The sequence below is a fragment of the Pristiophorus japonicus genome, chromosome 17 (genome assembly GCF_044704955.1).
Source record: "Pristiophorus japonicus isolate sPriJap1 chromosome 17, sPriJap1.hap1, whole genome shotgun sequence".
NCBI lineage: Eukaryota > Metazoa > Chordata > Chondrichthyes > Pristiophoridae > Pristiophorus > Pristiophorus japonicus.
The window spans coordinates 74045555-74072537 of NC_091993.1; the positions used below are offsets into that span (position 1 = coordinate 74045555).

A 26983-nucleotide genomic window follows, 5' to 3' on the forward strand; every position below is an offset into this window, starting at 1 on the left:
GCTCTCCAAGCTCTGGGCTCCAGGCTCCAGGCTCTGGGCTCTCTAGGCTCCGGGCTCCGGGCTCCGGGCTCTCAGGCTCCGGGCTCTCAGGCTCTGGGCTCTCAGCCACCGGGCTCCGGGCTCCGGGCTCCGGGCTCTCAAGCTCCGGGCTCCCCAGGCTCCGGGCTCTCAGGCTCCGGGCTCTCGGGCTCCGGGCTCTCAGGCTCCAGGCTTTCCAGGCTCCGGGCTCCCCAGGCTCCGGGCTCCCCAGGCTCTGGGCTCTCAGGCTCCGGGCTCTCAGGCTCCGGGCTCTCAGGCTCCGGGCTCCCCAGGCTCCGGGCTCTGGGCTTTCCAGGCTCCAGACTCTCCGGGCTCCGGGCTCCGGGTTCTCCGGCTCCGGGCTTCAGGCTCCGGGCTCTCAGGCTCTCAGGCTCCGGGCTCTCAGGCTCCGGGCTCTCCAGGCTCCGGGCTCTCAGGCTCCGGGCTCTCAGGCTCCGGGCTCCCCAGGCTCCGGGCTCTCAGGCTCCAGGCTCTCAGGCTCCGGGCTCCCCAGGCTCCGGGTTCTGGGCTTTCCAGGCTCCAGACTCTCCGGGCTCCGGGCTCCGGGCTCTCCGGGTCTGGGCTTCAGGCTCCGGGCTCTCAGGCTCCGGGCTCTCAGGCTCCGGGCTCTGGGCTTCGGGCTCTCAGGCTCTGGACTCCGGGCTCCGGGCTCCGGGCTCTCCAGGCTCTGGGCTCCAGGCTCCAGGCTCTGGGCTCTCTAGGCTCTGTGCTCCGGGCTCTCCGGGTCCGGGCTTCAGGCTCCGGGCTCTCAGGCTCCGGGCTCTCGGGTTCCGGGCTCCGGGCTCCGGGCTCTCCAGGCTCTGGGCTCCAGGCTCCAGGCTCTGGGCTCTCTAGGCTCCGGGCTCCGGGCTCCGGGCTCTCAGGCTCCGGGCTCTCAGGCTCTGGGCTCTCAGCCACCGGGCTCCGGGCTCCGGGCTCCGGGCTCTCAAGCTCCGGGCTCCCCAGGCTCCGGGCTCTCAGGCTCCGGGCTCTCGGGCTCCGGGCTCTCAGGCTCCAGGCTTTCCAGGCTCCGGGCTCCCCAGGCTCCGGGCTCCCCAGGCTCTGGGCTCTCAGGCTCCGGGCTCTCAGGCTCCGGGCTCTCAGGCTCCGGGCTCCCCAGGCTCCGGGCTCTGGGCTTTCCAGGCTCCAGACTCTCCGGGCTCCGGGCTCCGGGTTCTCCGGCTCCGGGCTTCAGGCTCCGGGCTCTCAGGCTCCGGGCTCTCAGCCACCGGGCTCCGGGCTCCGGGCTCCGGGCTCTCCAGGCTCTGGGCTCTCTAGGCTCCGGGCTCCGGGCTCTCCAGGCTCCAGGCTCCAGGCTCTCCAGGCTCCGGGCTCCAGGCTCCGGGCTCCCAGGCTCCGGGCTCCGGGCTCTCCAGGCTCCAGGCTCCGGGCTCTCTGGGCTCCGGGCTCTCCAGGCTCCAGGCTCCGGGCTCCGGGCTCCCAGGCTCCGGGCTCCAGGCTCTCCAGGCTCCAGGCTCCGGGCTCCGGGCTCCCAGGCTCCGGGCTCCGGGCTCTCCAGGCTCCAGGCTCTCAGGCTCCGGGCTCTCAGGCTCCGGGCTCCCCAGGCTCCGGGCTCTGGGCTTTCCGGGCTCCAGACTCCCCGGGCTCCGGGCTCTGGGCTCTCCGGGTCTGGGCTTCAGGCTCAGGGCTCTCAGGCTCCGGGCTCTCAGGCTCCGGGCTCCGGGCTCCGGGCTCTCCAGGCTCTGGGCTCCAGGCTCCAGGCTCTGGGCTCTCTAGGCTCCGGGCTCCGGGCTCTCCGGGTCCGGGCTTCAGGCTCCGGGCTCTCAGGCTCCTGGCTCTCAGGCTCCGGGCTCTCAGTCTCCGGGCTCCCCAGGCTCCGGGCTCTCAGGCTCCGGGCTCTCAGGCTCCGGGCTCTCCAGGCTCCGGGCTCTCAGGCTCCGGGCTCTCAGGCTCCGGGCTCCCCAGGCTCCGGGCTCTCAGGCTCCAGGCTCTCAGGCTCCGGGCTCCCCAGGCTCCGGGTTCTGGGCTTTCCAGGCTCCAGACTCTCCGGGCTCCGGGCTCCGGGCTCTCCGGGTCTGGGCTTCAGGCTCCGGGCTCTCAGGCTCCGGGCTCTCAGGCTCCGGGCTCCGGGCTTCGGGCTCTGAGGCTCTGGGCTCCGGGCTCCGGGCTCTGGGCTCTCTAGGCTCTGTGCTCCGGGCTCTCCGGGTCCGGGCTTCAGGCTCCGGGCTCTCAGGCTCCGGGCTCTCGGGTTCCGGGCTCCGGGCTCCGGGCTCTCCAGGCTCTGGGCTCCAGGCTCCAGGCTCTGGGCTCTCTAGGCTCCGGGCTCCGGGCTCCGGGCTCTCAGGCTCCGGGCTCTCAGGCTCTGGGCTCTCAGCCACCGGGCTCCGGGCTCCGGGCTCCGGGCTCCGGGCTCTCAAGCTCCGGGCTCCCCAGGCTCCGGGCTCTCAGGCTCCGGGCTCTCGGGCTCCGGGCTCTCAGGCTCCAGGCTTTCCAGGCTCCGGGCTCCCCAGGCTCCGGGCTCCCCAGGCTCTGGGCTCTCAGGCTCCGGGCTCTCAGGCTCCGGGCTCTCAGGCTCCGGGCTCCCCAGGCTCCGGGCTCTGGGCTTTCCAGGCTCCAGACTCTCCGGGCTCCGGGCTCCGGGTTCTCCGGCTCCGGGCTTCAGGCTCCGGGCTCTCAGGCTCTCAGGCTCCGGGCTCTCAGGCTCCGGGCTCTCCAGGCTCCGGGCTCTCAGGCTCCGGGCTCTCAGGCTCCGGGCTCCCCAGGCTCCGGGCTCTCAGGCTCCAGGCTCTCAGGCTCCGGGCTCCCCAGGCTCCGGGTTCTGGGCTTTCCAGGCTCCAGACTCTCCGGGCTCCGGGCTCCGGGCTCTCCGGGTCTGGGCTTCAGGCTCCGGGCTCTCAGGCTCCGGGCTCTCAGGCTCCGGGCTCCGGGCTTCGGGCTCTCAGGCTCTGGGCTCTCAGGCTCTGGGCTCCGGGCTCCGGGCTCTCCAGGCTCTGGGCTCCAGGCTCCAGGCTCTGGGCTCTCTAGGCTCTGTGCTCCGGGCTCTCCGGGTCCGGGCTTCAGGCTCCGGGCTCTCAGGCTCCGGGCTCTCGGGTTCCGGGCTCCGGGCTCTGGGCTCTCCAGGCTCTGGGCTCCAGGCTCCAGGCTCTGGGCTCTCTAGGCTCCGGGCTCCGGGCTCCGGGCTCTCAGGCTCCGGGCTCTCAGGCTCTGGGCTCTCAGCCACCGGGCTCCGGGCTCCGGGCTCCGGGCTCTCAAGCTCCGGGCTCCCCAGGCTCCGGGCTCTCAGGCTCCGGGCTCTCGGGCTCCGGGCTCTCAGGCTCCAGGCTTTCCAGGCTCCGGGCTCCCCAGGCTCCGGGCTCCCCAGGCTCTGGGCTCTCAGGCTCCGGGCTCTCAGGCTCCGGGCTCTCAGGCTCCGGGCTCCCCAGGCTCCGGGCTCTGGGCTTTCCAGGCTCCAGACTCTCCGGGCTCCGGGCTCCGGGTTCTCCGGCTCCGGGCTTCAGGCTCCGGGCTCTCAGGCTCCGGGCTCTCAGCCACCGGGCTCCGGGCTCCGGGCTCCGGGCTCTCCAGGCTCTGGGCTCCAGGCTCCAGGCTCTGGGCTCTCTAGGCTCCGGGCTCCGGGCTCTCCAGGCTCCAGGCTCCAGGCTCTCCAGGCTCCGGGCTCCAGGCTCCGGGCTCCCAGGCTCCGGGCTCCGGGCTCTCCAGGCTCCAGGCTCCGGGCTCTCTGGGCTCCGGGCTCTCCAGGCTCCAGGCTCCGGGCTCCGGGCTCCCAGGCTCCGGGCTCCAGGCTCTCCAGGCTCCAGGCTCCGGGCTCCGGGCTCCCAGGCTCCGGGCTCCGGGCTCTCCAGGCTCCAGGCTCCGGGCTCCGGGCTCTGGGCTCTCCAGGCTCCAGGCTCCAGGCTCCGGGCTCCGGTCTCTCAGGCTCCGGGCTCTGGGCTCTCAGGCTCCGGGCTCCGGGCTCCCAGGCTCCGGGCTTTGGGCTCTCAGGCTCTGGGCTCTCAGCCTCCGGGCTGCGGGCTCCGGGCTCCGGGCTCCGGGCTCTCCAGGCTCCAGGCTCCGGGCTCTCCGGGCTCCAGGCTCTCCAGGCTCCAGGCTCCGGGCTCCGGGCTCCCAGGCTCCGGGCTCCAGGCTCTCCAGGCTCCAGGCTCCGGGCTCCCAGGCTCCGGGCTCCGGGCTCTCAGGCTCCGGGCTCTCCGGGCTCCCGGCTCTCCAGGCTCCGGGCTCTGGGCTCTCCGGGCTCCCAGGCTCCGGGCTCTCCGGGCTCCAGGCTCCAGGCTCTCCAGGCTCTGGGCTCTCCGGCTCCGGGCTCTCCAGGCTATGGGCTCTCTGGCACCGGGCTCCAGGCTCCGGGCTCCAGGCTCCGGGGTTCTCCGGGCTCTGGGCTCTCCGGGCTCCGGGCTCTCTGGGCACCAGGCTCCCAGGCTCCGGGCTCTGGTCACCGGGCTCTCCAGGCTCCGGGCTCCCAGGCTCCGGGCTCTCCAGGCTCCGGGCTCTCCAGGCTCCCGGCTCTCCAGGCTCCGGGCTCTGGGCTCTCCGAGCTCCGGGCTATCTGGGCTCTGGGCTCTCCGGGCTCTGGGCTCTCCGGGCTCTGGACTCCCAGGCTCTGGGCTCTCCAGGCTCCCGGCTCTCCAGGCTCCGGGCTCTGGGCTCTCCGGGCTCTGGGCTCTCCGGGCTCTGGGCTCTCCGGGCTCTGGGCTTACCGGGCTCTGGGCTCTCCAAGCTCCGGGCTCTGGGCTCTCCAGGCTCTGGGCTCACCGGGCTCTGGGCTCTCCGGGCTCCAGGCTCTCCAGGCTCCAGGCTCCGGGCTCCCAGGCTCCAGGCTCCAGGCTCTCCAGGCTCCAGGCTCCGGGCTCCCAGGCTCCGGGCTCCGGGCTCTTCAGGCTGCGGCTCTCCAGGCTCCGGGCTCTGGGCTCTCCGGGATCCCAGGCTCCGGGCTCTCCGGGCTCCAGGCTCCGGGCTCTCCAGGCTCTGGGCTCTCCGGCTCCGGGCTCCGGGCTCCAGGCTCCGGGCTCTCCAGGCTCTGGGCTCTCCGGCACCGGGCTCCAGGCTCCGGGCTCCAGGCTCCGGGGTTCTCCGGGCTCTGGGCACTCTGGGCTCCGGGCTCTCCGGGCACCAGGCTCCCAGGCTCCGGGCTCCGGTCTCCGGGCTCCGGTCTCCGGGCTCTCCAGGCTCCGGGCTCCCAGGCTCCGGGCTCTCCAGGCTCTGGGCTCTCCAGGCTCCCGGCTCTCCAGGCTCCGGGCTCTGGGCTCTCCGAGCTCCGGGCTATCTGGGCTCTGGGCTCTCCGGGCTCTGGACTCTCCGGGCTCTGGACTCCCAGGCTCCGGGCTCTCCAGGCTCCCGGCTCTCCAGGCTCCGGGCTCTGGGCTCTCCGGGCTCTGGGCTCTCCGGGCTCTGGGCTTAGCAGGCTCTGGGCTCTCCAAGCTCCGGGCTCTGGGCTCTCCGGGCTCTGGGCTCACCGGGCTCTGGGCTCTCCGGGCTCCGGGCTCCGGGCTCCGGGCTCCGGGCTCTGGGCTCTGGGCTCTCCGGGCTCTCCGAGCTCCAGGCTCTCCGGGCCCTGGGCTCTCCGGGCTCTGGGCTCTCTGGGCTCCGGGCTCGGGCTCTGGGCTCTGGGCTCTCCGTGCTCCGGGCTCACAGGCTCCGGGCTCTGGGCTCTCCGGGCTCCAGGCTCCGGGCTCCGGGCTCTGAGCTCCAGGCTCCAGGCTCTCCGGGCTCCGGGCTCCAGGCTCCGGGCTCTCCAGGCTCTGGGCTCTCCGGCTCCGGGCTCCGGGCTCCGGGCTCCAGGCTCCGGGCTCTCCGGGCTCTGGGCTCTCGGGCTCCGGGCTCCGGGCTCTGGTCTTTCAGGTTCCGGGCTCTCCAGGCTCCGGGCTCTCTGGGCTCTGGGCTCCAGGCTCTGGGCTATGGGCTCCGGGCTCTCTGGGCTCTCCGGGCTCTGGGCTCTGGGCTCTCCGCGCTCTGGGCTCTCCGAGCTCCAGGCTCTCCAGGCTCTGGGCTCTCTGGGCTGCGGGCTCTGGGCTCTCCAGCTCTGGGCTCTCGAGGCTCTCCAGGGTCTGGGCTCCAGATCAGCTGTGCAGTCAGGGTGAAATTGAAAAGAGGCAAGGTGCTTATTGGAAGGAAAGGCAGGAAAAATCCAAGCATGCAGGGCCTCTCCTACCAGCTAGATAAAAAATGGTAATGGATGTCTGGAAGTAGGTCTCCTGGCTGACTTTTCAGGTGAAATAGCATGTGGTTTGGGGAGGGATAGTAGGGAAGGATGAAAATGTAAGGCAATGTTGGAAGCAATCTATCAGAAATGTAGGCCTGGAATTTGTGGTGTTGGGGAGTGGGTTGGTGGTGGGAGTGGGGAGTGGGTTGGTGGTGGGAGTGGGGAGTAGGTTGGTGGTGGGAGTGGGGAGTGGGTTGGTGGTGGGAATGGCGAGTGGATTGGTGGTGGGAGTGGGGAGTGGATTGGTGGTGGGAGTGGGGAGTGGGTTGGTGGTGGGAGTGGGGAGTGGGTTGGTGGTGGGAGTGGGAAGTGGGTTGGTGGTGGGAGTGGGGAGTGTGTTGGTGGTGGGAGTGGGGAGTGGGTTGGTGGTGGGAGTGGGGAGTGGGTTGGTGGCGGGGAGTGGGGAGTGGGTTGGTGGTGGGAGTGGGGAGTGTGTTGGTGGTGGGAGTGGGGAGTGGGTTGGTGGTGGGAGTGGGGAGTGGGATGGTGGTGGGAGTGGGGAGTGGGTTGGTGGTGGGAGTGGGAAGTGGGTTGGTGGTGGGAGTGGGGAGTGTGTTGGTGGTGGGAGTGGGGAGTGGGTTGGTGGTGGGAGTGGGGAGTGGGTTGGTGGTGGGGAGTGGGGAGTGGGTTGGTGATGGGAGTGGGGAGTGGGTTGGTGGTGGGAATGGGGAGTGGGTTGGTGGTGGGGAGTGGGGAGTGGGTTGATGGTGGGGAGTGGATTGGTGGTGGGGAGTGGGAAGTGGGATGGTGGTGGGGAGTGGGGAGTGGGTTGGTGGTGGGAGTGGGGAGTGGGTTGGTGGTGGGGAGTGGGGAGTGGGTTGGTGGTGGGAGTGGGGAGTGGGTTGGTGGTGGGAGTGGGGAGTTAGTTGGTGGTGGGGAGTGGGGAGTGGGTTGGTGGTGGGGAGTGTGTTGGTGGTGGGAGTGGGGAGTGGGTTGGTGGTGGGAGTGGGGAGTGGGTTGGTGATGGGAGTGGGGAGTGGATTGGTGGTGGGGAGTGGGGAGTGGGTTGGTGGTGGGGAGTGGGTTGGTGGTGGGGAGTGGGGAGTGGGTTGGTGGTGGGAGTGGGGAGTGGGTTGGTGGTGGGAGTGGGGAGTGTGTTGGTGGTGGGAGTGGGGAGTGGGTTGGTGGTGTGAGTGGGGAGTGGGTTGGTGGTGGGAGTGGCGAGTGGGTTGGTGGTGGGGAGTGGGGAGAGGGTTGGTGGTGGGAGTGGGGAGTGGGTTGGTGGTGGGGAGTGGGGAGTGGGTTGGTGGTAGGGAGTGGGGAGTGGGTTGGTGGTGGGGAGCGGGTTGGTGGTGGGGAGTGGGAAGTGGGTTGGTGGTGGGGAGTGGGGAGTGTGTTGGTGGTGGGAGTGGGGAGTGGGTTGGTGTTGGGAGTGGGGAGTGGGTTGGTGGTGGGGAGTGGGGAGTGGGTTGGTGATGGGAGTGGGGAGTGGGTTGGTGGTGGGGAGTGGGGAGTGGGTTGATGGTGGGGAGGGGGTTGGTGGGAGGGGGTTGGTGGTGGGGAGTGGGAAGTGGGTTGGTGGTGGGAGTGGGGAGTGGGTTGGTGGTGGGAGTGGGGAGTGGGTTGGTGGTGGGAGTGGGGAGTGGGTTGGTGGTGGGAGTGGGGGTGGGTTGGTGGTGGAAGTGGGAAGTGGGTTGGTGGTGGGAGTGGCGAGTGGGTCGGTGGTGGGGAGTGGGGAGTGGGTTGGTGGTGGGAGTGGGGAGTGGGTTGGTGGTGGGGAGTGGGGAGTGGGTTGGTGGTAGGGAGTGGGGAGTGGGTTGGTGGTGGGGAGTGGGTTGGTGGTGGGGAGTGGGAAGTGGGTTGGTGGTGGGGAGTGGGGAGTGGGTTGGTGATGGGAGTCGGAGTGGGTTGGTGGTGGGGAGTGGGGAGTGGGTTGATGGTGGGGAGTGGGTTGGTGGTGGGGAGTGGGAAGGGGTTGGTGGTGTGGAGTAGGGAGTGGGTTGGTGGTGGGAGTGGGGAGTGGGTTGGTGGTGGGGAGTGGGGAGTGGGTTGGTGGTGGGAGTGGGGAGTGGGTTGGTGGTGGGAGTGGGGAGTGAGTTGGTGGTGGGGAGTGGGGAGTGGGTTGGTGGTGGGCAGTGTGTTGGTGGTGGGAGTGGGGATTGGGTTGGTGGTGGGGAGTGGGGAGTGGGTTGGTGGTGGGAGTGGGGAGTGGGTTAGTGGTGGGGAGTGGGTTGGTGGTGGGGAGTGGGGAGGTGGTGGAAGTGGGGAGTGGGCTGGTGGTGGGGAGTGGGTTGGTGGTGGGGAGTGGGGAGTGGGTTGGTGGTGGGAGTGGGGAGTGGGTTGGTGGTGGGAGTGGGGAGTGGGTTGGTGGTGGGAGTGGGGAGTGGGTTGGTGATGGGAGTGGGGAGTGGATTGGTGGTGGGGAGTGGGGAGTGGGTTGGTGGTGGGGAGTGGGTTGGTGGTGGGGAGTGGGGAGTGGGTTGGTGGTGGGAGTGGGGAGTGGGTTGGTGGTGGGAGTGGGGAGTGTGTTGGTGGTGGGAGTGGGGAGTGGGTTGGTGGTGTGAGTGGGGAGTTGGTTGGTGGTGGGGAGTGGGGAGTGGGTTGGTGGTGGGAGTGCGGAGTGGGTTGGTGGTGGGAGTGGGGGTGGGTTGGTGGTGGAAGTGGGAAGTGGGTTGGTGGTGGGAGTGGGCAGTGGGTTGGTGGTGGGCAGTGGGGAGTGGGTTGGTGGTGGGAGTGGGGAGTGGGTTGGTGGTGGGGAGTGGGGAGTGGGTTGGTGGTAGGGAGTGGGGAGTGGGTTGGTGGTGGGGAGTGGGTTGGTGGTGGGAGTGGGAAGTGGGTTGGTGGTGGGGAGTGGGGAGTGGGTTGGTGGTGGGAGTGGGGACTGGGTTGGTAGTGGGGAGTGGGGAGTGGGTTGGTGGTGGGGATTGTGTTGGTGGTGGGCAGTGGGAAGTGGGTTGGTGGTGGGGAGTGGGGAGTGGGTTAATGGTGGGAGTGGGGAGTGGGTTGGTGGTGGGAGTGGGGAGTGGGTTGGTGGTGGGAGTGGGGAGTGGGTTGGTGGTGGGGAGTGGGGAGTGGGTTGATGGTGGGAGTGGAGATTGGGTTGGTGGTGGGGAGTGGGGAGTGGGTTGGTGGTAGCGAGTGGGGAGTGGGTTGGTGGTGGGGAGTGGGTTGGTAGTGGGGAGTGGGGAGTGGGTTGGTGGTGGGGAGTGGGGAGTGGGATGGTGGTGGGAGTGGGGAGTGGGTTGGTGGTGGGGAGTGGGGAGTGGGTTGGTGGTATGGAGTGGGGAGTGGGTTGGTGGTGGGGAGTGGGTTGGTAGTGGGGAGAGGGAAGTGGATTGGTGGTGGGGAGTGGGGAGTGGGTTGGTGGTGGGAGTGGGGACTGGGTTGGTGGTGGGGAGTGGGGAGTGGGTTGGTGGTGGGGAGTGGGTTGGTGGTTGGCAGTGGGAAGTGGGTTGGTGGTGGAGAGTGTGGAGTGGGTTAGTGGTGGGAGTGGGGAGTGGGTTGGTGGTGGGAGTGGGGAGTGGGTTGGAGGTGGGGAGTGGGGAGTGGGATGGTGGTGGGAGTGGGGAGTTGGTTGGTGGTGGGGAGTGGGGAGTGGGTTGGTGGTAGGGAGTGGGGAGTGGGTTGGTGTTGGGGAGTGGGTTGGTGGTGGGAGTGGGAAGTAGGTTGGTGGTGGGGAGTGGGGAGTGGGTTGGTGGTGGGAGTGGGGACTGGGTTGGTGGTGGGGAGTGGGGAGTGGGTTGGTGGTGGGGAGTGGGTTGGTGGTTGGCAGTGGGAAGTGGGTTGGTGGTGGAGAGTGTGGAGTGGGTTAGTGGTGGGAGTGGGGAGTGGGTTGGTGGTGGGAGTGGGAAGTAGGTTGGTGGTGGGGAGTGGGGAGTGGGTTGGTGGTATGGAGTGGGGAGTGGGTTGGTGGTGGGGAGTGGGTTGGTAGTGGGGAGAGGGAAGTGGATTGGTGGTGCGGAGTGGGGAGTGGGTTGGTGGTATGGAGTGGGGAGTGGGTTGGTGGTGGGGAGTGGGTTGGTAGTGGGGAGTGGGAAGTGGATTGGTGGTGGGGAGTGGGGTGTGGATTGGTGGTGGGGAGTGGAAAGTGGGTTGGTGGTGGGAGTGGGGAGTGGGTTGGAGGTGGGGAGTGGGGAGTGGGATGGTGGTGGGAGTGGGGAGTGGGTTGGTGGTGGGGAGTGGGGAGTGGGTTGGTGGTAGGGAGTGGGGAGTGGGTTGGTGTTGGGGAGTGGGTTGGTGGTGGGAGTGGGAAGTAGGTTGGTGGTGGGGAGTGGGGAGTGGGTTGGTGGTGGGAGTGGGGACTGGGTTGGTGGTGGGGAGTGGGGAGTGGGTTGGTGGTGGGGAGTGGGTTGGTGGTTGGCAGTGGGAAGTGGGTTGGTGGTGGAGAGTGTGGAGTGGGTTAGTGGTGGGAGTGGGGAGTGGGTTGGTGGTGGGAGTGGGGAGTGGGTTGGTGGTGGGAGTGGGGAGTGGGTTGGTGGTTGGGAATGGGGAGTGGGTTGGTGGTGGGAGTGGGGAGTGGGTTGGTGGTGGGGAGTGGGGAGTGGGTTGGTGGTAGGGAGTGGGGAGTGGGTTGGTGGTGGGGAGTGGGTTGGTAGTGGGGAGTGGGGAGTGGGTTAGTGGTGGAAGTGGGGAGTGGGTTGGTGGTGGGAGTGGGGAGTGGTTTGGTGGTGGCAGTGGGGAGTGGGTTGGTGGTGGGGAGTGGGGAGTGGGTTGGTGGAGGGAGTGGCGAGTGGGTTGGTGGTAGGGAGTGGGGAGTGGGTTGGTGGTACGGAGTGGGGAGTGGGTTGGTAGTGGGGAGTGGGAAGTGGATTGGTGGTGGGGAGTGGGGAGTGGGTTGGTGGTGGGACTGGGGAGTGGGTTGGTGGTGGGGAGTGGGGAGTGGGTTGGTGGTGGGGAGTGGGTTAGTGGTGGAAGTGGGGAGTGGGTTGGTGGTGGGAGTGGGAAGTGGGTTGGTTGTGGGAGTGGGGAGTGGGTTGGTGGTGGGAGTGGGGAGTGGGTTGGTGGTGGGAGTGGGGAGTGGGTTGGTGGTGGGAGTGGGGAGTGTGTTGGTGGTGGGGAGTGTGTTGGTGGTGGGAGTGGGGAGTGGGTTGGTGGTGGGGAGTAGGGAGTGTGTTGGTGGTGGGAGTGGATTGATGCTGGGAGTGGGGAGTGGGTTGGTGGTGGGAGTGGGTTGATGGTGGGGAGTGGAGAGTGTGTTGGTGGTGGGAGTGGGGAGAGGGTTGGTGGTGGGAGTGTGTTGTGTTGGGAGTGGGGAGTGGGTTGGTGGTAGGGAGTGGGGAGTGGGTTGGTGGTAGGGAGTGGGGAGTGGGTTGGTAGTGGGGAGTGGGAAGTGGATTGGTGGTGGGGAGTGGGGAGTGGGTTGGTGGTGGGCAGTGGGAAGTGGGTTGGTGGTGGGGAGTGGGGAGTGGGTTAATGGTGGGAGTGGGGAGTGGGTTGGTGGTGGGAGTGGGGAGTGGGTTGGTGGTGGGAGTGGGGAGTGGGTTGGTGGTGGGGAGTGGGGAGTGGGTTGGTGATGGGAGTGGAGAGTGGGTTGGTGGTGGGGAGTGGGGAGTGGGTTGGTGGTAGCGAGTGGGGAGTGGGTTGGTGGTGGGGAGTGGGTTGGTAGTGGGGAGTGGGGAGTGGGTTAGTGGTGGGAGTGGGGAGTGGGTTGGTGGTGGGAGTGGGGAGTGGGTTGGTGGTGGGGAGTGGGGAGTGGGTTGGTGGTGGGAGTCGTGAGTGGGTTGGTGGTGGGGAGTATGTTGGTGGTATGGAGTGGGGAGTGGGTTGGTGGTGGGGAGTGGGTTGGTAGTGGGGAGTGGGAAGTGGATTGGTGGTGGGGAGTGGGGAGTGGGTTGGTGGTATGGAGTGGGGAGTGGGTTGGTGGTGGGGAGTGGGTTGGTAGTGGGGAGTGGGAAGTGGATTGGTGGTGGGGAGTGGGGTGTGGATTGGTGGTGGGGAGTGGAAAGTGGGTTGGTGGTGGGAGTGGGGAGTGGGTTGGTGGTGGGGAGTGGGGAGTGGGATGGTGGTGGGAGTGGGGAGTGGGTTGGTGGTGGGGAGTGGGGAGTGGGTTGGTGTTGGGGAGTGGGTTGGTGGTGGGAGTGGGAAGTAGGTTGGTGGTGGGGAGTGGGGAGTGGGTTGGTGGTGGGAGTGGGGACTGGGTTGGTGGTGGGGAGTGGGGAGTGGGTTGGTGGTGGGGAGTGGGTTGGTGGTTGGCAGTGGGAAGTGGGTTGGTGGTGGAGAGTGTGGAGTGGGTTAGTGGTGGGAGTGGGGAGTGGTTGGTGGTGGGAGTGGGGAGTGGGTTGGTGGTGGGGAGTGGGGAGTGGGTTGGTGGTGGGAGTGGGGAGTGGGTTGGTGGTGGGGAGTGGGGAGTGGGTTGGTGGTAGGGAGTGGGGAGTGGGTTGGTGGTGGGGAGTGGGTTGGTAGTGGGGAGTGGGGAGTGGGTTAGTGGTGGAAGTGGAGAGTGGGTTGGTGGTGGGAGTGGGGAGTGGTTTGGTGGTGGCAGTGGGGAGTGGGTTGGTGGTGGGGAGTGGGGAGTGGGTTGGTGGAGGGAGTGGCGAGTGGGTTGGTGGTAGGGAGTGGGGAGTGGGTTGGTGGTACGGAGTGGGGAGTGGGTTGGTAGTGGGGAGTGGGAAGTGGATTGGTGGTGGGGAGTGGGGAGTGGGTTGGTGGTGGGACTGGGGAGTGGGTTGGTGGTGGGGAGTGGGGAGTGGGTTGGTGGTGGGGAGTGGGTGGTGGTGGTGGGAGTGGGGAGTGAGTTGGTGGTGGGATTGGGGAGTGGGTTGGTGGTGGGGAGTGGGGAGTGGGTTGGTGGTGGGAGTGGGGAGTGGGTTGCTGGTGGGAGTGGGGAGTGGGTTGGTGGTGGGAGTGGGGAGTGGGTTAGTGGTGGGAGTGGGGAGTGGGTTAGTGGTGGAAGTGGGGAGTGGGTTGGTGGTGGGAGTGGGAAGTGGGTTGGTTGTGGGAGTGGGAGTGGGTTGGTGGTGGGAGTGGGGAGTGGGTTGGTGGTGGGAGTGGGGAGTGGGTTGGTGGTGGGAGTGGGGAGTGTGTTGGTGGTGGGGAGTGTGTTGGTGGTGGGAGTGGGGAGTGGGTTGGTGGTGGGGAGTAGGGAGTGTGTTGGTGGTGGGAGTGGATTGATGCTGGGAGTGGGGAGTGGGTTGGTGGTGGGAGTGGGTTGATGGTGGGGAGTGGAGAGTGTGTTGGTGGTGGGAGTGGGGAGAGGGTTGGTGGTGGGAGTGTGTTGTGTTGGGAGTGGGGAGTGGGTTGGTGGTAGGGAGTGGGGAGTGGGTTGGTGGTAGGGAGTGGGGAGTGGGTTGGTAGTGGGGAGTGGGAGTGGGATGGTGGTGGGAGTGGGGAGTGGGTTGGTGGTGGGGAGTGGGGAGTGGGTTGGTGTTGGGGAGTGGGTTGGTGGTGGGAGTGGGAAGTAGGTTGGTGGTGGGGAGTGGGGAGTGGGTTGGTGGTGGGAGTGGGGACTGGGTTGGTGGTGGGGAGTGGGGAGTGGGTTGGTGGTGGGGAGTGGGTTGGTGGTTGGCAGTGGGAAGTGGGTTGGTGGTGGAGAGTGTGGAGTGGGTTAGTGGTGGGAGTGGGGAGTGGTTGGTGGTGGGAGTGGGGAGTGGGTTGGTGGTGGGGAGTGGGGAGTGGGTTGGTGGTGGGAGTGGGGAGTGGGTTGGTGGTGGGGAGTGGGGAGTGGGTTGGTGATAGGGAGTGGGGAGTGGGTTGGTGGTGGGGAGTGGGTTGGTAGTGGGGAGTGGGGAGTGGGTAGTGGTGGAAGTGGGGAGTGGGTTGGTGGTGGGAGTGGGGAGTGGTTTGGTGGTGGCAGTGGGGAGTGGGTTGGTGGTGGGGAGTGGGGAGTGGGTTGGTGGAGGGAGTGGCGAGTGGGTTGGTGGTAGGGAGTGGGGAGTGGGTTGGTGGTACGGAGTGGGGAGTGGGTTGGTAGTGGGGAGTGGGAAGTGGATTGGTGGTGGGGAGTGGGGAGTGGGTTGGTGGTGGGACTGGGGAGTGGGTTGGTGGTGGGGAGTGGGGAGTGGGTTGGTGGTGGGGAGTGGGTTGGTGGTGGGAGTGGGGAGTGAGTTGGTGGTGGGATTGGGGAGTGGGTTGGTGGTGGGGAGTGGGGAGTGGGTTGGTGGTGGGAGTGGGGAGTGGGTTGCTGGTGGGAGTGGGGAGTGGGTTGGTGGTGGGAGTGGGGAGTGGGGGGTAGTGGTGGGAGTGGGGAGTGGGTTAGTGGTGGAAGTGGGGAGTGGGTTGGTGGTGGGAGTGGGAAGTGGGTTGGTTGTGGGAGTGGGAGTGGGTTGGTGGTGGGAGTGGGGAGTGGGTTGGTGGTGGGAGTGGGGAGTGGGTTGGTGGTGGGAGTGGGGAGTGTGTTGGTAGTGGGGAGTGTGTTGGTGGTGGGAGTGGGGAGTGGGTTGGTGGTGGGGAGTAGGGAGTGTGTTGGTGGTGGGAGTGGATTGATGCTGGGAGTGGGGAGTGGGTTGGTGGTGGGAGTGGGTTGATGGTGGGGAGTGGAGAGTGTGTTGGTGGTGGGAGTGGGGAGAGGGTTGGTGGTGGGAGTGTGTTGTGTTGGGAGTGGGGAGTGGGTTGGTGGTAGGGAGTGGGGAGTGGGTTGGTGGTAGGGAGTGGGGAGTGGGTTGGTAGTGGGGAGTGGGAAGTGGATTGGTGGTGGGGAGTGGGGAGTGGGTTGGTGGTGGGACTGGGGAGTGGGTTGGTGGTGGGGAGTGGGGAGTGGGTTGGTGGTGGGGAGTGGGTTGGTGGTGAGGAGTGGGAAGTGGGTTGGTGGTGGGGAGTGGGGAGTGGGGAGTGGTTGGTGGTGGGAGTGGGGAGTGAGTTGGTGGTGGGATTGGGGAGTGGGTTGGTGGTGGGGAGTGGGGAAGTGGGTTGGTGGTGGGGAGTGGGGAGTGGGTTGGTGGTGGGGAGTGGGGAGTGGGTTGGTGGTGGGGAGTGGGGAGTGGGTTGGTGGTAGGGAGTGGGGAGTGGGTTGGTGGTGGGGAGTGGGTTGGTAGTGGGGAGTGGGGAGTGGGTTAGTGGTGGAAGTGGGGAGTGGGTTGGTGGTGGGAGTGGGGAGTGGTTTGGTGGTGGCAGTGGGGAGTGGGTTGGTGGTGGGGAGTGGGGAGTGGGTTGGTGGAGGGAGTGGCGAGTGGGTTGGTGGTAGGGAGTGGGGAGTGGGTTGGTGGTACGGAGTGGGGAGTGGGTTGGTAGTGGGGAGTGGGAAGTGGATTGGTGGTGGGGAGTGGGGAGTGGGTTGGTGGTGGGACTGGGGAGTGGGTTGGTGGTGGGGAGTGGGGAGTGGGTTGGTGGTGGGGAGTGGGTTGGTGGTGGGAGTGGGGAGTGAGTTGGTGGTGGGATTGGGGAGTGGGTTGGTGGTGGGGAGTGGGGAGTGGGTTGGTGGTGGGAGTGGGGAGTGGGTTGCTGGTGGGAGTGGGGAGTGGGTTGGTGGTGGGAGTGGGGAGTGGGTTAGTGGTGGGAGTGGGGAGTGGGTTAGTGGTGGAAGTGGGGAGTGGGTTGGTGGTGGGAGTGGGAAGTGGGTTGGTTGTGGGAGTGGGAGTGGGTTGGTGGTGGGAGTGGGGAGTGGGTTGGTGGTGGGAGTGGGGAGTGGGGTTGGTGGTGGGAGTGGGGAGTGTGTTCGTGGTGGGGAGTGTGTTGGTGGTGGGAGTGGGGAGTGGGTTGGTGGTGGGGAGTAGGGAGTGTGTTGGTGGTGGGAGTGGATTGATGCTGGGAGTGGGGAGTGGGTTGGTGGTGGGAGTGGGTTGATGGTGGGGAGTGGAGAGTGTGTTGGTGGTGGGAGTGGGGAGAGGGTTGGTGGTGGGAGTGTGTTGTGTTGGGAGTGGGGAGTGGGTTGGTGGTAGGGAGTGGGGAGTGGGTTGGTGGTAGGGAGTGGGGAGTGGGTTGGTAGTGGGGAGTGGGGAGTGGGATGGTGGTGGGAGTGGGGAGTGGGTTGGTGGTGGGGAGTGGGGAGTGGGTTGGTGTTGGGGAGTGGGTTGGTGGTGGGAGTGGGAAGTAGGTTGGTGGTGGGGAGTGGGGAGTGGGTTGGTGGTGGGAGTGGGGACTGGGTTGGTGGTGGGGAGTGGGGAGTGGGTTGGTGGTGGGGAGTGGGTTGGTGGTTGGCAGTGGGAAGTGGGTTGGTGGTGGAGAGTGTGGAGTGGGTTAGTGGTGGGAGTGGGGAGTGGTTGGTGGTGGGAGTGGGGAGTGGGTTGGTGGTGGGGAGTGGGGAGTGGGTTGGTGGTGGGAGTGGGGAGTGGGTTGGTGGTGGGGAGTGGGGAGTGGGTTGGTGGTAGGGAGTGGGGAGTGGGTTGGTGGTGGGGAGTGGGTTGGTAGTGGGGAGTGGGGAGTGGGTTAGTGGTGGAAGTGGGGAGTGGGTTGGTGGTGGGAGTGGGGAGTGGTTTGGTGGTGGCAGTGGGGAGTGGGTTGGTGGTGGGGAGTGGGGAGTGGGTTGGTGGAGGGAGTGGCGAGTGGGTTGGTGGTAGGGAGTGGGGAGTGGGTTGGTAGTGGGGAGTGGGAAGTGGATTGGTGGTGGGGAGTGGGGAGTGGGTTGGTAGTGGGGAGTGGGAAGTGGATTGGTGGTGGGGAGTGGGGAGTGGGTTGGTGGTGGGACTGGGGAGTGGGTTGGTGGTGGGGAGTGGGGAGTGGGTTGGTGGTGGGGAGTGGGTTGGTGGTGGGAGTGGGGAGTGAGTTGGTGGTGGGATTGGGGAGTGGGTTGGTGGTGGGGAGTGGGGAGTGGGTTGGTGGTGGGAGTGGGGAGTGGGTTGCTGGTGGGAGTGGGGAGTGGGTTGGTGGTGGGAGTGGGGAGTGGGTTAGTGGTGGGAGTGGGGAGTGGGTTAGTGGTGGAAGTGGGGAGTGGGTTGGTGGTGGGAGTGGGAAGTGGGTTGGTTGTGGGAGTGGGAGTGGGTTGGTGGTGGGAGTGGGGAGTGGGTTGGTGGTGGGAGTGGGGAGTGGGTTGGTGGTGGGAGTGGGGAGTGTGTTGGTGGTGGGGAGTGTGTTGGTGGTGGGAGTGGGGAGTGGGTTGGTGGTGGGGAGTAGGGAGTGTGTTGGTGGTGGGAGTGGATTGATGCTGGGAGTGGGGAGTGGGTTGGTGGTGGGAGTGGGTTGATGGTGGGGAGTGGAGAGTGTGTTGGTGGTGGGAGTGGGGAGAGGGTTGGTGGTGGGAGTGTGTTGTGTTGGGAGTGGGGAGTGGGTTGGTGGTAGGGAGTGGGGAGTGGGTTGGTGGTAGGGAGTGGGGAGTGGGTTGGTAGTGGGGAGTGGGAAGTGGATTGGTGGTGGGGAGTGGGGAGTGGGTTGGTGGTGGGACTGGGGAGTGGGTTGGTGGTGGGGAGTGGGGAGTGGGTTGGTGGTGGGGAGTGGGTTGGTGGTGAGGAGTGGGAAGTGGGTTGGTGGTGGGGAGTGGGGAGTGGGGAGTGGTTGGTGGTGGGAGTGGGGAGTGAGTTGGTGGTGGGATTGGGGAGTGGGTTGGTGGTGGGGAGTGGGGAGTGGGTTGGTGGTGGGAGTGGGGAGTGAGTTGCTGGTGGGAGTGGGGAGTGGGTTGGTGGTGGGAGTGGGGAGTGGGTTAGTGGTGGGAGTGGGGAGTGGGTTAGTGGTGGAAGTGGGGAGTGGGTTGGTGGTGGGAGTGGGAAGTGGGTTGGTGGTGGGAGTGGGGAGTGGGTTGGTGGTGGGAGTGGGGAGTGGGTTGGTGGTGGGAGTGGGGAGTGGGTTGGTGGTGGGAGTGGGGAGTGTGTTGGTGGTGGGGAGTGTGTTGGTGGTGGGAGTGGGGAGTGCGTTGGTGGTGGGGAGTAGGGAGTGTGTTGGTGGTGGGAGTGGATTGATGCTGGGAGTGGGGAGTGGGTTGGTGGTGTGAGTGGGTTGGTGGTGGGGAGTGGAGAGTGTGTTGGTGGTGGGAGTGGGGAGAGGGTTGGTGGTGGGAGTGTGTTGTGTTGGGAGTGGGGAGTGGGTTGGTGGTGGGGAGTGGGGAGTGGTTTGGTGGTGGGAGTGGGGAGTGGGTTGGTGGTGGGAGTGGGGAGTGGGTTGATGGTGGGAGTGGGGAGTGGGTTGGTGGTGGGAGTGGGAAGTGGGTTGGTGATGGGAGTGGGTAGTGGATTGATGGTGGGAGTGGGGAGTGGGTTGGTGGTGGGAGTGGGGAGTGGGTTGGTGGTTGGAGTGGGGAGTGTGTTGGTGGTGGGAGTGGGGAGTGGGTTGGTGGTGGGAGTGGGGAGTGGGTTGGTGGTGGGAGTGGGGAGTGGTTTGGTGGTGGGGAGTGGGGAGTGGGTTGGTGGTGGGAGTGGGGAGTTGGTTGGTGGTAGGAGTGAGGAGTGAGTTGGTGGTGGGGAGTGGGGAGTGGGTTGGTGGTGGGGAGTGTGTTGGTGGTGGGAGTGGGGAGTGGGTTGGTGCTGGCGAGTGGGGTGTGAGTTGGTGGTGGGAGTGGGGAGTGGCTTGGTGGTGGGAGTGGGCAGTGGGTTGGTGGTGGGAGTGGGGAGTGGTTTGGTAGTGGGGAGTGGGGAGTGAGTTGGTGGTGGGAGTGGGGAGTTGGTTGGTGGTAGGAGTGAGGAGTGAGTTGGTGGTGGGGAGTGGGGAGTGGGTTGGTGGTGGGGAGTGTGTTGGTGGTGGGAGTGGGGAGTGGGTTGGTGGTGGCGAGTGGGGAGTGAGTTGGTGGTGGGAGTGGGGAGTGGCTTGGTGGTGGGAGTGGGCAGTGGGTTGTTGGTGGGAGTGGGAAGTGTGTTGGTGGTGGGAGTGGGGAGTGGGTTGGTGATGGGAGTGGGGAGTGGTTTGGTGATGGGGAGTGGGGAGTGGATTGGTGGTGGGGAGTGGGGAGTGGGTTGGTGGTGGGAGTGGGGAGTGGGTTGGTGGTGGGAGTGGGGAGTGGGTTGGTGGTGGGGAGTGGGGAGTGGGTTGGTGGTGGGAGTGGGGAATGGGTTGGTGGTGGGAGTGGGGAGTGGGTTGGTGATGGGAGTGGGGAGTGGATTGGTGGTGGGGAGTGATGAGTGGGTTGGTGGTGGGAGTGGGGAGTGGGTTGGTGTTGGGAGTGGGGAGTGGGTTGGTGGTGGGGAGTGGGTTGGTGGTGGGGAATGGGGAGTGGGTTGGTGGTGGGAGTGGGTAGTGTGTTGGTGGTGGAGAGTGGGGAGTGTGTTGGTGGTGGAGAGTGGGGAGTGGGTTGGTGATGTGAGTGGGGAGTGGGTTGGTGGTGGGAGTTGGGAGTGGGTTGGTGGTGGGGAGTGGGTTGGTGGTGGGGAGTGGGGAGTGGGTTGGTGATGGGAGTGGGGAGTGGATTGGTGGTGGGAGTGGGTTGGTGGTGGGAGTGGATTGTCTTTCCTAAGAGGGGATCACGATGCCTCTGGTGAAGAAGTCACCAACAGTAGTTGGTGGAGCGTCGGGGAACCAGCCTCATTCTGGCACCAGTTTGCATGGACACCTGAGAGCTAACTAGTGCCAGAGAAGGACTGTTCCCCTTTATTGTGGGAGGACTTGATACAAGTTGGCTTCACCTAATGGTGCGAACTAGGATAGCAGTGTCTTGTTGGTGAATGGCCTTAACCAGCCCCTCCCATTCTACATCATTTAGGCACACCCGCAATTTGGTATCATCCGCAAATTTAAAAATTGTGTTTTTGATTCAAGGTTTAAATTGTTAATATAAATTATGAACAACAGTGGTCGCTTCACTGATCCTTGTGGGACATTACTTGCCACCATCTGCCACTCTAAATAGCTACCTTATACTGCTGCTCTCTGCTTTCTGTCTTGAAGCCAGCTAACGATCCATTCTGCTACTTATCCCCTGACTTTGCATTCTCTGACCTTGTTCATTTGTCCATTATGGAGCACCTTATCAAAGGCATTTTGAAAATCTAGATAAATTACATTTACTGCATTACCATTGTCTACTCTCTCTGTTACCTCTTCAAAACATTCAATGATGTTGGTCAAATAAGACATTCCCTTTTGAAATCCATGCCTACTTTTCATTACTATATTTTTGGTTTCTAGATGTGCTTCTATTTTCTCCTTTATTAGGGATTCCATTATATTTCATATAACCACTGTAATGGCAAGTGGTCTCTAATTTCCTGGACATGTTTGATCCCCCTTCTTAAGTGCTGTGGCTCAGTGAGTAGCACTCTCACCTCTGAGTTTGAAGGTTGTGAGTTCAAATCCCACACCAAGGACTTAAGCACATTCATCTAGCTTGACACTCCAGTGCAGGGTTGAGGGAGTGCAGCACTGTCAAAGGTGCCATCTTTTGGATGAGATGTTAAACTGAGGCCCCGTCTGCCCTCTCAGGTGGATGTTAAAGATCCATGGCACTATTTCGAAGAAGAGAAGGGGAGTTATGCCTGGTGTCCTGGTCAATATTTATCCCTTAATCAACATTAAATAAAACAGTTTATCTGGACCTCATCACATTACTGTTTGTGGGAGTTGCTGTGCGCAAATTGGCTGCCGCATTTCCCACATTACAACTGTGACTACACTCCAAAAGTACTTAATTGACTATAAAGCTCTTTGAGGTTGTGAAAGGCGCTATATTTTAATGCAAGTCTTTCTTTTTTTCGTTAGCTATTACATTGGCTATCTGCCAGTGCCCAGGCACTAACTAAAGTCTAAATTGTTAATGATCTCTCTTAATGATCTTTCATTTTGTTTAACGTCGTGTTCAGCTGTGTGAAGTTAAGACGGGTCATTGGCTGGAATCGGTGCTGGCATCAAATGAACGTCGCACACTGATTCACGACAGCGATCTGCCTGCTCTGTATGTTGCACTGCACAGCCCTATTTAGCCCCTAGGTGTCAATCTAGATCATGGTTTGAAATCCTGGATTGGGGCTTGAACCCTTCTATAAAATACATTCTCACGATGTGGGAGGCGCTGGTAAGGCTGGTATTTATTGTCCACCTCCAGTTGCACTGAGGACTTGCTGATGGTGGGCTGCCTTCTTGAACCGCTAGTAGTGCTTGGACACAACTGAGTGGCTTGCTCGGCCACTTCAGAGGGAAATCGTGACTCAATCCATGTTGGTGTGGGACTGGAGTTACATATAGGACAGACCGGGCAAGGACAACATGTTTCCTTCCCCAAACAACATGAGTGACCCGCTGGGTTTTTAATGACAATCCGACAGGTCAATTTTATGGTCACACAAGACTATATCTGACCACTTCCTTGTCTCCTTTACCACCCTCATCATCCTCCCCTCCTACAACAGTACTTTTACCATCTGTTCATGAGATAAACTCACCATAAAACTTCACTCTTACCTGTGATGTCTGCATATTGTGTACTGCAGCTGCAGAGTTATAATAAACAACCAGGCAGCTTCCAGTAGCTTCCAGACAGAGAGCCTGCCATCTTAAGAAGCTGTGTGTGTGTGCTCTGTGAAGATATCACAGTTGGCGATGACGAGGATGGAAATTTTTCAGATGTTTAAAGCTTAATTTTTGTTGGTGAAGGATTCAGCCAGCCGACAGAAGACTTTGGAAGTTTCTGTCTTTGAAAAAAAAGCTACAAAATCCGAAGTAAACTACAGCACATGTTGAGAACAGCTAGAGATTAAACATGGCAGGTGTAATCAGATATTTGGGTGAATATAGACATGACCAGGAATGTTTTAAAGTGTATGTGGACCGGCTAGAAATGTATTTCACTGCAAATAACATAATCGAAGTTCCAGACAATGCAGTCAAGAACCAGGCTGTATTGGAACAGAAGAAAGCGATTTTATTATTGGTGGCAGGTCCGGCATTATACGAAACCCTTGTATATCTGCTTGTGCCTGACGAGCCAAAGGACACAACACTTAAAGAGATTTTAACGAAGCTGGAGCAGCACTATAACCCCAAACCGTTAGAAATTGCTGAAAGCTATCGTTTCGGGATTCGGCAGACAGCGAGGTCGTTGAGCATGGCCGAACAATATTCCCGAGAATTAAATAATGATTACGGTCGTCAGTCAACCGAGGTAAATCACCTGCAGGTTCAAAGTAAAAGACGGCCAGGGCTGAAAGTCTCAGAAACTGGAAATTCTAACAGAGCGTCGAAGTCGTGCTATAGGTGCCTGGGACAACACATTGCTCAAAGTTGTCCATACGTGAAGGCAGAGTGTTTCTTCTGTAGAAAGACTTGGCATCTTGCAAAGGCATGCCGACTGAAGGGTAAACCAGTTTTTAAAGCTATCAGTCCAGCGTTCAAAGCTATGAGTAGTAATCCAAAGAGACTGCATGGCTTGGAAGAACAACAGCAGGACAAGGAGATGTTAGAATTACACGTCATAAGGAACACGAGGTTAACGGACAGCGATTCGGAAAGCATCAAAATCCACATAGATGTTGCGGGATTCAAGATACCAATGGAAATTGACATGGGTGCCTCCGTGAGTGTAGTGCCAGAGTCACTATACCGCGACAAATTGCATGATTCCCAACTGGAGAAATCCAAGATAGAGCTGCGAGGCTACTCGGGAGAAAAAATTCCTGTGGTAGATCGTATCACCATACCAGTGAAATACAAAGATCAATTTCAGAACTTGCCTCTAATAGTGGTGAAAGGAGACAAGCCTGCCTTACTAGGAAGAAATTGGTTGAGCTCACTGAAGCGGGATTGGAGTGAGATTTTCCGTGTGGAAGCAAGATTTTCATCAACGGATGAGATTATCAAGCAGTATCCGAAGGTGTTCTGCGAAACGGGCAGTCCGATCCAAGGCTTCAAGGCGAGTGTCAGGGTACAGAAGGACACTAGATCGGTTTACTACAAGCCACGTTCCGTACCATATGCACTCAAAGAGAAAGTTGAGTAAGAACTCAAAAGACGAGAGACTGAGAACATTATTTCTCAGATAGATCGATGTAATTGGGCTACACTCATTGTTGTTGTACCTAAGTCTGATGGTAAAGTAAGATTGTGTGGTGATTATAAAGTAACCGTAAACCAGGTTCTAGAGAGTAATGTCCCCAATACATTGCCGAATATAGAAGATTTGTTCACAACACTGACAGGTGGTTAGATCTTCTCAAAACTGGGTCTTACGAATGCCTACTTACAGCTTGAACTAGATGAGGAGTCCAAGTCATGTTTGACTATAAACACTCATCTCGGCCTATATCAATTTAAAAGGCTACCGTTTGGAGTGTCTTCCACCTCTGCCATATTCCAAGGGGTGATGAACCAGATTTTGCAAGGTATTGAAGCGGTAGTATGTTATTTGGATGACATACTAATTTCAGCACCAAATAGGCAAATTCATAATAACATTTGAATGAAGTCCTCAAACGGCTAGAGAAGCACAGAGTACGAGTGTCTGCTCGTAAGTGTGAGTTATTTAAAAACTCAGTGGAGTACTTAGGGTACAGAGTAGACAAAGATGGTTTACATCTGACCAAGGAAAAATTGGATGTAATTAGAAATGCACTCACTCCCAGGAATGTCACTGAACTTTGTTCATTCTTGGGTCTTTTGAACTATTATGGGAAGGTCCTACCAAATTTGGCTACAGTATTACATCCACTGAATGAACTTTTGAAAAAACAGGTCCAGTGGAAGTGGTCAAAAGAATGCGATACAGCATTGAAGGAGTGTAAAAACAAATTGGTAGAGAGCACCATGTTAGTTCACTATGACATATCTAAGGAGATTGAGCTAGCATGTGATGCCTCTCTGTATGGAGTTGGGGCAGTGATATCTCATGTATCACGTAGTGGGGAGTAGAGACCAATTGCTTTTGCTTCACGCACTCTCAGTGCCAGTGAGAGAAATTATGCGCAAATTGAAAGGGAAGCTTTGGTATTAATTTTTGGGATCAAGAAGTTTCACAAATACTTGTATGGTCGTAAGTTTACCATCGTTATGGACCATAAGCCCCTAACAGCAATCCTCCACCCAAAGTCCCCAGTTCCAACATTAGCTGCAGCCCGAATGCAGAGATGGGCTTTGATGTTGTCAGCATATACATATGATATTGAATACAGACGATCAGCTGATCACAGTAATGCTGATGCAATGTCTAGATTGCCTTCCCCATCACAGGTTACACCCGATAGGGAAGAAGTGTTTTATTTTTCATACATTGATGAACTGCCAGTCACAGCTGAAGAGATTGGTAGAGCAACCAAATGTGACCCCGTGATGTCAAAGGTGTATGAGTATATTGCAAATGGATGGCCAAACCAGGTAACAGACAAAGATACACATCCATTCTTCATTTGTAGGAATGAATTATAAGTAGATAAAGATTGTATCATGTAGGGTGCACGAGTGGTTATACCAAATAAATTCAGGTCCAAATTATTAGGATACCTCCATGACCAGCAGCTGGGAATGTGCTTGACCAAGAGTTTTGCACGCAGTTATTTATGGTGGCCAGGTCTTGATAAAGATATAGAGTACATTGTGAGTCATTGTCTGACATGTCAATCAGTAAGCAAGCAACCACCACCAGTACCAATACAGCCATGAAAATGGCCTCCCAGGGTGTGGCAAAGGCTACATATTGATTTTGCTGAGTTAGATGGACAACAATTGTTCATTGTAATTGATAGCCATTCAAAGTGGGTTGAGGTGTTTCCAATGTGGAAAATAACAACAAGTAAAACATTGGACATTTTACAAAAATTATTTTCTGCATTTGGCCTCCCTGAAGAGATTGTTTTGGATAATGGACCACACTTTCGTTCAGAAGAATTTGCACAATTCACAAGCAAATATGGTGTGAAATATACCAAGGTTCCACCATACCACCCTGCTTCGAATGGTACAGCAGAGCGCACTGTACAAATTGTAAAACGTGCCCTCATAAAACAAATGTTAGATCCAAATCCAAGAAAACAACAGTTGTCATTGGATCACAAATTGGCAAATTTTTTGATTACATATCGAAATATTCCTCATACAACTATTGGTAGAACGCCAGCAGAGTTGTTTCTCAAACGACAGCCAGAAACCAGATTCTCATTGTTAAAGCCAAATTTGGCACAGTCTGTAGAAGAGACACAAATTAGACAAAAAGAGAATCATGATAAAGGGAGACTAAAAGGGAGAAGAGTGAAATTAAACCAGAAGATGAGAGTGAAGAACTATCACCATAAATGGTTAAAGTGGTTACCCGGAAGAGTGGTGAAGATATGTGGTCCTCGTACATATTTGGTAAAGATATTTGATAATGGACAGGTTAGGTTTGTCCATATTGATCATATTTTACCTACAGACATGGAAGGAGTTGAAGGTGGGAATGATTCAATTATTTCTGACTCATCAGATAGTTTTGATATTCCAATAGCAAATCCAAAATCAAATATAATGGAAACAAATCCAGGAGAGAATCAGAATGAAAGTCTGAGTCCAAGTCAAGGAAACAAAGAGCCTGAAGTTAGAGGGAGTGCAAATGAAAATCAAGAAAATTCCATGGAGGAAAATGTTCCTCAGGATGAGCCTCAAATGCGTGTGAAATCAACACCATGTTTGGAAGGTTCTGTACGAGAGCGAAGGTATCCTCTTCGAAACAGAAAACAAGTGGTAAAGTTAAATTTGTAAATATATATAAAAATAAAGTTATTTATGATGTTTGTTATGATAGCTTTTTCATTAAGGAGGGAGAAGTGTGATGTCTGTCAGCTTGTAATGCTTGTAGCTCCATATTGTGTACTGCAGCTGCAGAGTTATAATAAACAGACAGGCAGCTTCCGGTAGCTTCCGGACAAAGAGCCTGCCATCTTAAGAAGCTGTGTGTGTGTGCTCTGTGAAGATATCACATTACCCAATTCCCTGCTCTGCCATGCCCACTCCCTATGTCACCTCTGCCATCGTCAATTCATTTAAATGTTGTCTCAGGTCTGTCTTTAATTCCGTTGATCCCAGTAAAATTCTCAGCCTCTGATATTGCCTTTGCTATAGCCCCCACCTTCACTCCCTGATGTTTGAGGGGTGTAATATCAAGTTTGTGAGAAGTGGTGTTTTCCAGGGATCGGTACGGGCTGCTCAGCTTTTCACCATATCTATAAATGATTTGGATGAAGGAATAAAGAGTTGCCTATCTATATAGATAACCAAGATAGGAGGTGCAGTAGGTTGTGTAGATGGGAGCAGGAAGTTACAAAGGGACATGGACAGTTTAAATGAGTGGGCCAAACTCTGGCAGATAGAACTCACTGTGAGGAAGTGTGAGGTCATAGAATCCTGGAGTGGTACGGCATGGAGGGATACTGTTCGGCCCACAATGCCAGTGCCGGTTCTTTGGGTGAGCGATCCGGTTGGTCCCATTGCCCTGACCTTTCACCATGGCCCTGCACATGTTTCCGCTTCAAGTAGTTATCCAATATCCTTTTGTATTCTGAAATGCAAAAATAACCCCTGTCTTCTATTCTCTACTGCTAACCGTCTTCTTAAACCCCAATCCCCTGTCTCGTCCACCCTCACCTCCAACAACACGTGCGAGGAGCTCATGGACTTATTTGTCTCTAAGACTGAGACCATCCAATCAGCTGACTCTGCCAATTCCTTTCCTTTCCCTATTCCATGGGACGAAACTTCCTCTAACTTTCCCTGCTGCACTAGCACTGAACTCACATCTTTCTCCAAGTTCTCCCCAATCTCCCCTCATGACCTCTCCGTGCTCAGCTTGTCCATGAGACCCACTTCCTGCTCCCTTGACTCTATTCCCACTAAACTGCTGACCACCCGACTTCCTTTTGTGACTCCCATGTTAGCTGACATTGTTAACGGTTCTCCCTCCTCAGGTACTGTCCCCCTCTCCCGCCAATCTGCCGTCATCACCTCTCTCCTCAAAAAAAAACACTTGACCCTCCTGTCCTTGCCAACTACCACCCCATCTCCAATCTCCCTTTCCTCTCCAAAGTCCTTGAATGTGTTGTCGCCTCCCAAATCCCAGCCCCTCTTTCTTGCAACTCCATGTTTGAATCGCTCCATTCAGGTTTCGGACACAGTACCGAAACG

The 26983-nt window shown here is 60.1% G+C and overlaps 1 protein-coding gene across 1 annotated transcript; it reads right to left on the reverse strand.

Annotated features, from left to right (window-relative positions):
* Positions 1 to 3227: 3227 nt before the first annotated feature.
* On the reverse strand, positions 3228 to 26321 carry LOC139227998 (serine/arginine repetitive matrix protein 1-like). The gene is made up of 5 exons (XM_070859149.1): positions 26300 to 26321; positions 5430 to 6036; positions 4729 to 5364; positions 3977 to 4647; positions 3228 to 3889 (listed from the first exon to the last, which is right to left on the reverse strand). Exons 1-5 carry the CDS (start codon positions 26319 to 26321, stop codon positions 3228 to 3230), a joined length of 2598 nt encoding a protein of 865 aa, XP_070715250.1.
* Positions 26322 to 26983: the final 662 nt, after the last annotated feature.

What these genes read in the sequence shown, in the direction of transcription:
- LOC139227998 (XM_070859149.1), bottom strand. Translation starts at nt 26,321, where the DNA reads ATGTGCAGGGCCATGGTGAAAG. An exon ending in GTGCAGGGCCATGGTGAAAG is followed by an intron (nt 6,037 to 26,299) that starts GTCAGGGCAATG and finishes CTGACTGCACAG; the next exon opens with CTGATCTGGAGCCCAGACCC. An exon ending in CCGGAGCCCGCAGCCCGGAG is followed by an intron (nt 3,890 to 3,976) that starts GCTGAGAGCCCA and finishes CCGGAGCCTGAG; the next exon opens with AGACCGGAGCCCGGAGCCTG.